Source organism: Magnolia sinica, chromosome 14, assembly GCF_029962835.1.
Source record: "Magnolia sinica isolate HGM2019 chromosome 14, MsV1, whole genome shotgun sequence".
NCBI lineage: Eukaryota > Viridiplantae > Streptophyta > Magnoliopsida > Magnoliales > Magnoliaceae > Magnolia > Magnolia sinica.
The window spans coordinates 52,775,788-52,784,274 of NC_080586.1; the positions used below are offsets into that span (position 1 = coordinate 52,775,788).

Here is an 8,487-nt window from a genome sequence, read left to right on the forward strand (position 1 = left end):
ACTCATTGTCTCTTCTGAATTGGAAACTTCGAGTCTTTCTATACGAGACTGAGCAACATCGACCAAAGTCTCCGAAATAAATGTCTCAACTTGAGGAGGTGATACAGATACTAGCTTTTCAGAGGCTGAGAGCTCTCTAATTATTGTGGAAAAAGAAGGGACAGAGTAAGATTGGTGGATTGAAAAATAATTAAAAAGGAAAAGAACAAAATATTGAACAACATCCACCTAAATTTGACTGAATAGCTGCGGCGGTAAATCAGTCACCTTGGGTAAAATTTTAGTGGGATCGACGACTAAAGCCAAAGCTTAGTTGGAACGAGCAAAATATGGAGGATTATGATATATGGCTTGAGCAATCAATCAAAAGAAAGATTAAGATCATTTAATCTTTCATTTTCACTTTGCCATTTATTAAAAATCCCGTTGAAGTAAGCATCTTTATGTCTCTTATATGCTTCTTCCATCTCTCAAGAATAATGTGAATGAGAAATACCCAGCCAAATTTTGGTTTTGTAATATTTTTTAAAAGCTGCAATAGTTATGGCCGAAGAAGAAATACCTAAAGCAGATCGACTAGAACTTGTAAGAAATGTATGACGAGCTGAGAGAGTCCTGAGCTCAGAAATCTTCAAAATAATTGAAGAAGCTATAGGTGCTAGGATTAAAGTAGTTGTCACAACCACTTTAGCTGGACCCAACTGTGGTCTTCTGATGCTTCAGTTTAGGTTGAGTTGGCTCGATTGTTCTTATTAATGGGAAAGGAGGTTCAACCATCTTTATTAGTGTTAGGGATGGGATGGTCGATGTGACTGAAGTCGTATTCTTTGATCGTGTCTTCCTATGTAAAGGAGACAGCTGACTGAGGTGTAGTCGATTTTTTGGTGCCTTCTTTAGTCATATTCTTCTTCTCGGCCATAGGTTTCTCCACTTTGGATGAAGGAGAAAGCCAGCCGATGATCAATTCATGGAACCTCTAATCAAAGTCCTATAATAGTTTTTCCAGAAGGAGTGAAATGACTTTAGTTTCTGAGGATAGTTGGTAAAAGGCGGAAGTATGAAAGAAGAGCTTATAGAATCAAATGCTCTATAGAGAGTTTGAAATGTGCTGACTGAATTTGCAACTAGTCGATGAGTTAACGGTTGGTTGCAAGTTTGATGAATAAATGAAAATGGAATGCCTTAGGCCAAACCAAATTGATGAGAAAGAAGATTAGAGTAGTATTGTTCAATTCCATCCTTAGCATTAACACCTGTATCTACGCTGCCATATGGTAGGCCTCTATAGATCAAATAACTCTTTCAAGCCGCATCTTTGAGGCTTGCCATCACAGTATCGGTCGGTCCGTAGTCTTCTGTGAATTGGGTTAAGCTAAATTATTTATCTTTAAATGGATAGAAGGAATTGTTAAACTTATTAAGGGTAAAATAAAGGAAGAAACTCATACACTCAATGAAGGAATATTGACTTTGGGGTAAAGGATATTATGGTAGCCAAAAGAAGTGAATTCCATATGTTGGAACAAATTTGATGAATTTTGCTTTAAAATATTCATAGAACCACATTTGGACAAGCCAGATAGGCCTGCCATAGTGGTAAAAACTTTCTTGTTTGCTTCAAACATACTGTGATAAAGGTGACCGAGCACAAAATGGGCGAGAGCAAGCTGGCATCCTTGAGCGAGCGTCTTGACCAGATGGATGCGTTCCTTGGTAATTTGAAGAGCACTCACACATAACAGAAATTGACAAATTCACAATAAAAGGAAATTTGTGTGTTATTTCTCATTAACTTCATCTTGAGATTTGTGTTGTAGTGGCATAAAAGTGGAATATGCCTTGCTGGTCTTGTTTGGAAGAGTAAATGAATGTTAATTTTTCGAAGCAGAGCCTGGATAAACAGGTTCACCAAATGGTAAAAGATGGGTGAAGGCACATACATCCATGATTGTTAGACCCATGGGGCCACATCCAAAATAGAATGTATTGGTTGATTGACTCCAAAAAGTTGAGGAAAGTATTGACTAGACATTTGTGCATGAAAATTTTGATACATTCATATATTACAACCTACTTCCATTTGTTGTCATGCTATACTTCAACACAAGTAAACCATTCTACTCAACCATTCATTAATTTTGGCCATGATCTTGAAGACTTTAAAGCATTAGAAGGGGAGAAAAGATCGGATTGAACAAGAAGAATTTCATTAGGGCACTTTGGAAAGTATGGTTCAATTTCATACAGTTGTTTGTCAATAACCTTTGGATATAAGATTAAGCAAAAGAGTTAACAATACCTTATTCAGTTCAATAGGAGTATTGAAGAAAATGTCGTTGACCACTACTGAAGAAAGAACATCCAGATCTTTAATGAACAATTCTAGTTGGAAGACTGGAACAAAAGAAGATGAAGATGCAACCATGATGATCAATAGAAAGAAGTTTAGAAATGGAGTTTCGACACAAGAGAGAAGAAGCGAAGGGTAAAGAAAGGTAAACCCAAACTTAGAGTTGTGTTTATGTATCGGCCGTTACACGTACACATTAATGAAAGGGCAATCATGACTCTTTGTACGATAGGATTCTATATGATGTGTGATATGGACAGCTTAGAGGGAAGAGGTAAAGAATATATTTTGGTTTAGCCTCGGTTAGGTAGAATCAATGGGGTGACAATGTGGACCAATGGCCGATTGCATCAATTACATTTGGTAATGGAACAACGTCACTTTCACATTTTTCCTAAGGGTGAAGCAACGTGGGGGGGCAATGTTATACCCTATTTGTGGTCATTATAGAAGAAGCCAATAAGAAGGTGACATGTAGCATCACATGAGAAATAAGAGGTGAATGAAAGATCTTCAAGATACTTGGAGTGGTTTTTGCATAATTACAACTGACATATAAATCCAATTTTACATGTCATTAGATGGTTGATGAAGTAATGTAGCCGGGTAATCCAAAAGTTTAAGTGGCGAAGAAAGAAACACGGTTGAGCACTTCAAGATAAAGAAAGAGATCGAGAAATAGAGAGCTTGGTCGACAGAAGAGGAACATTCATAAAAGGAAAACATAACAAGAGAAGAATCCAGAGAGAGACTCTTCGACTATCGTAACTACTTAAGTAATGACAGAAACATATACAAGAATAAGATAGATAGAAGGTATTTATAAATAGCCAGAGAAATAGTAAAGTAAGGGGTCTTATACCAATCAAACAAACCAATTAAATTATCTTTCAACTATCTTGCAATATATCTTTCCTTATCATAACTTAGCTATTTCCTATGAGCAACGATAATCAAGTAATGGTAATTCTTAACTATAGTATTTAGTTGTAATACAAATCTAGGTTCATATGTTGGATTCATCCTTTATCTAATATCAAATAGTTCTTTCAAGTGATGCATTCTTATAGTTACTCTTAGTGGATTATGAGTTTTTTTTTTTTTTTTTTACTATATACTAAAAAAAATTTCTTATGAAATGCAAAGAACAACCCATCTTTTGATGTCGGGGGTCGAAATTGATCAGTTTGGATCGAACCACTACATCGATTCTAGCACGCCCCCATACATTACATGTGACAGAAAACATAGCGAGTGTCAACATAAACAATGTTATTAAGAGTCCGCTTGGGCTTTGGACCACGTCCTGAAATGAGTTGGCAAAATAAATGGATGACATGGATAAAACACATATATCATGATGCCCGATGGAGCTCAGGTAACATATGGCCAGAGGTATATTCCTTGCTGGTGCTACAGGTAGAGCTAGGCATCAGACTGAGTCGGATCGGATTGGGTCCAACTTGATTCGGTCCGAAATCTACATGGGTTGTCCGAACTTGATCCGATCCGGCACCGAGTCTGGGACATCTGACTCGAACTGATCCGATACACGGTTGGCCTGACCTGAACCGAGTCCGACTCGGTCAAGGAAACTAAGTCAGATCGGGTTGGATACGGTTCAGATCAGGTTGGGTTTGTGGATCAAACTATGAGGTATGTGTTATATCCAAACCATCCATCCATTTGGAGAATTCGTCTTAAGGCTTGAGCTGAAAAATAAGACAGATCTAAAGATCAGTTGAACCACACTATAAAAAACAGTGGGGGATTGAACGTTTACCATTGAAACCCTTTTGGAGATCAAGGAAGTTTCGGATTAATATGAAATTTGTTTTTCCTCTTCATCAATGTAGTTTTTAACCTTATTAACGGATTAGATGGAAAATAAACATTATGGTGGGTCTTACGAATTTTTTAACAGTGAAAATCATTATCCTCGCTGCTATTTTCAGTGTGGTCCATTTGAGCTTTAGATATGATTCATTTTATTTTTTATTTTTTTTGCAAATGCTCTAAAATGATCATGAAAAATGGATAAATAGTATGGATATAATAAATACATCATTGTGGGCCCAAGTAATTTTGATCTCATTTGAGCCATTCGTGCAATTCAAAGCTCGAGGTGTGTCTCCGCTCGTCTTTGCACAACATGTATCTACACCAGCTGGCAACTGTAAGCTACTACCTGTGTTGACGTATTGTGCACGTAACTCAGTGGGCTCGTCTTTGCACGACACGTATCTACACCAGCTGGCAGCTGTAAGCCGCTACCTGTGTTGACGTGTTGTGCACGTAACTTAGTGGGCTCTTATCGTACTGAGTAAACTCTGTTGGGGTCCACTGTGAATGCATGTGGTTTATCCACACCGTTCATTCGTTTTTCTAGATCATTTTAGTGGTTGAACCCAAAATTGATGCATATCCAAAGCTAAAGTAGACCATAACATAGGAAAAAGTAGAAGTATTGATTTCCACCATTGAAAATTTTATAAGGTCCCGGTGATGTTTATTTGTTAATTCATAAGATAAATATATGTGATAAATATTCATAAGAATCACTCCGGATCGGCTCGGATCGGATCCATTCGGTTCGGATCGGTCTGGATTAACCATGATCCGAAGTTGATCCGATTAATGGTCAGATCTGACTGATCCAACTCGAACCGCACCGTTCCAGACCTTCAGTTTGCTTCAGATCGGGTCAAATCCATTGGATTGGGTCAGTTTGTGCCCAGCTCTAGCTGCAGGAAATCTGCTTCCGTATTTGTTATCCGTGAGGAAAAGTCAGAGAAGACCGGTTAAAATCTGCTGCCCAAAATGCAGCATTTTTTTTTTTTCTGAAAACCAGCCCTCCCTTTTCACCTATAAATACATGCAGAGCTCCTACACCGTCTTACCCAAGCTAAAGAAGCACACTTTAAGCTTTTTTAGATGGAGAAACGGGTTTTCATCTCCCTTGTTTTGGCTCTCCTAGTCTCAGGTTAGTAGCAAGGCCTTAACCCTTTCATGCTCTATGTGGCATACGTCTGAGGTGAATATAAGTGTTGGTCTAGTGAAGCCACCTTTTGGATGGACCATTACGGCAAATGTTGCTGAAATCATCATAGATGTTCGATTGGGTAGCTGAAAAATGGCTGCCAGCATAAATAGATTGCTGCCCATGTTAATGGTTTGGATCGTGGTTCAAAATTTCACTAGGTCAATGATTCAGATCAATTTAAATGTGTCAAATAGTAGGGAAGAGCTACAGGAACAAGAAGATGGTAAGCGAATTGCGTGGTGACCCATTCCCACCAAGCTACGTGATGTCATGACTGTGGGGCCATCCTCGTACATCATGGTGGGCCCACGGAACTCGGTGACGTCGGTAGTCTGTGGCAGCAATTCGCTTCCTCTTGGACGAGTAGCCTTTTGCATGAAGTTCCTGGGCTGGGATACATGTTGGCCCACCATAATGTTTTTGAGAAATTCATCAGTCCATTGATTTTGCAAGCTCATTTTAAGATATTCCACAAAAAATAAGGTAGATTTAAAACTCAAGTGGGCCACATGAGAGGAAACAATGGGACTTCAGTTACCACCATTGAATCATTCATATGACCATAAAAGTTTTGTATCCAGATTTATTTATTTATTTATTTATTTTGTATTTTCACTTCATCTCAGTTGGACTGACTTTATAAAAGATTTGAATGGCATATAAACATCAAAGTAGAACTTAAATGAACACAGAGAAAAAAAAACAAATATAAACTTGATCTAAACCTTTTGAGGGCTATTAATGGTCAACACTGTTTCCACTTGATAAATGAATCTGCTTTATTGTTGGGATAATACCCGTACATAGATCAAGGTAGGCCCCACGGGTGCTCGATTTCCTGCTAAACCTTTCGGAGGAAGTTCCTGCAGTGGGAAGCTACGTGGCCCACCTCCATCTATTTTGGAAGATCATTTTAGGATATTCGACATAGTGGGATTTCATCACGTATGGATGCTCGAACCCTTGGCCGGGTGTTGAAACTCCTGGGAGTCTACCACCGAGCAAGAGTAAGGATCCTGCGAGTAAAACCGCCTCCCAGTACCACAATGGGGTAGTTTCACCCGATATTGCATCTTAAATGATGTTCCAAACCGTTCATGTTCTGTACCGTACGTTAACCTGGCAATCCTGAAATGCATTTGTTGAACGGGTAATTGTGTATGACGATAAGAATTTAATGGCTCATATTCAACTTCATGATTCAGAGCTCAGGATAACCGATGAAGCATGATTATAAGATTATAGCATATAAGTAACAGTGACATGAACGGCTCAGAAAGTACTTGCAGGGTACGCGGATTCGCTACTTACAGGTTGAGTACCGAGACTCACTACTGAAGTGACGTCACCAAGTTCCGTGGCCCCACCATGATCTATGTTTTGTATAGACATGAGAGATTATAATAGGGCATGATCCATGGACCGTGTCAGATCCAAAGCTCGAGTGGACACCGGAGAGATTATATTAGGGCATGATCCATAGACCGAGTCAGATCCAAAGCTCAAGTGAACCCCACCATAGAAAACAGTGGGGAGAGTGACTCCCGCCGTTAAAAAGTTCCAAGGGCTATAAAAGTTTTCAATGAACCTTCTCATATTTGTGTTTTCCCTTCTTTCATGTCTGCGTTAATATATGAACAGTTTGGGTCTCAAATAAACATCATGGTAGACCATAGGAAAGTTTCAACAGCGGGTGTCACTCTCCCCTCTGTTTTCTGTGGTGGGGTCCACTCCAGCCTTGGATCTGCCTCATTTTTTGGATCATGTTCTAAAATAATCTCTACAAATGTATGGACGGTGCAGATACAACATATACATCATGGTGGGCCCCACATAACTTGGTCACGTCACTTCAATGCCAAGTCTCGCTACTCAAGTTGTCATTAGCTAATCCGCGTCCACTTGCACGACCACTTGTTTGGGCCATAAAGATAATCTCAGGATTAAAAGCTGATGATAATTCTTCAATTTGTGATATCAGGGGCCAAATCAGCAACATTCAGATTCATAAACAGGTGTACATACACAGTATGGCCCGGCACGTTACACAACCCCAGAAAGCCCCAGCTCTCCCAAACGGGGTTTGAGCTCGCCCAGGGCGCAGCAGTCTCATTGGATGCTCCCAACGCATGGGGCGGCCGGTTCTGGGGCCGGACCCGCTGCACCACAGACACTAGTGGAAGGTTCAAATGTGCGACGGCAGACTGTGGCAGCGGCGTCGTTGCATGCAACGGTGCGGGCGCCGCACCACCAGCCACCTTAGCAGAGTTCACGTTGCAGGGTGACGGCGGCAAAGATTTCTATGACACAAGCCTGGTCGATGGTTTTAACTTGCCTATGTCCATTATTCCACAGGGAGGTTCAGGTGAGTGTTCCAAGAGCAGTTGTGACGAAGACGTGAACTCAATCTGCCCGATGGAGTTGGGGGTCACTGCATCAGATGGTGCGATCATTGCCTGTAAGAGTGCTTGCTTGGAGTTCAACAGTGATGAATATTGTTGCAGGGGTGCATTTGGTACACCAGACAAATGCAAGGCCAATAACTACTCTATGATCTTCAAGAATGCATGTCCCACAGCCTATAGCTATGCCTATGATGATCCTACCAGTACTTTCACGTGCACCAAAGCTAATTACCTCCTCACCTTCTGCCCATGAGATCAATAACCATATAGAAGGTTTTGAGCTACTATCCTTGTCTGGGAAATGTTATTGTTGCTCATGTCGGTCCCACGTATGGTCACTTTTCCTAGGTTTTAGTTTAGGTTTTGCTATGTTATGTCTTGCTTTGCTTTGTTCCCGAATGGAATAAAAAGAACTATAGAACTCCAACTATGCAAGGGGAGATCTACTTAGTATAAAAGGTGCATTTTGTGCAAGAAATGTTCTTTTCATGGTTAGTGTAACAAGTATTCATTTTGTAAATAGACAGACTATCATATATTTCGTTTTTTGTGTGTGTGTGTGTATAAGGCGCAGAGGGACCACAGAACCTAACCCTAATTTTGGCACGGTGTCTTAGGTTCTTCCTCTTTATACATTTTCTCTCAAATAGACACCATCTCCAGTACTGTCACTGTAGACAGCCCTCGTG

At 40.1% G+C, this 8,487-nt stretch overlaps 1 protein-coding gene across 1 annotated transcript; it reads left to right on the forward strand.

Moving 5' to 3' along the window:
- Positions 1-5,229: 5,229 nt before the first annotated feature.
- On the forward strand, positions 5,230-8,287 carry LOC131225689 (thaumatin-like protein 1b). The gene is made up of 2 exons (XM_058221265.1): positions 5,230-5,333; positions 7,375-8,287. The coding sequence occupies exons 1-2, from the start codon at positions 5,285-5,287 to the stop codon at positions 8,049-8,051; spliced, it is 726 nt and encodes a 241-aa protein (XP_058077248.1). The 5' UTR covers positions 5,230-5,284; the 3' UTR covers positions 8,052-8,287.
- Positions 8,288-8,487: the final 200 nt, after the last annotated feature.

Coding starts and splice junctions, on each gene's coding strand:
- LOC131225689 (XM_058221265.1), top strand. CDS start 5,285: ATGGAGAAACGGGTTTTCATCTCCCTTGTTTTGGCTCTCCTAGTCTCA. Junction 5,334..7,374: donor TTTGGCTCTCCTAGTCTCAG/GTTAGTAGCAAG, acceptor TTGTGATATCAG/GGGCCAAATCAGCAACATTC.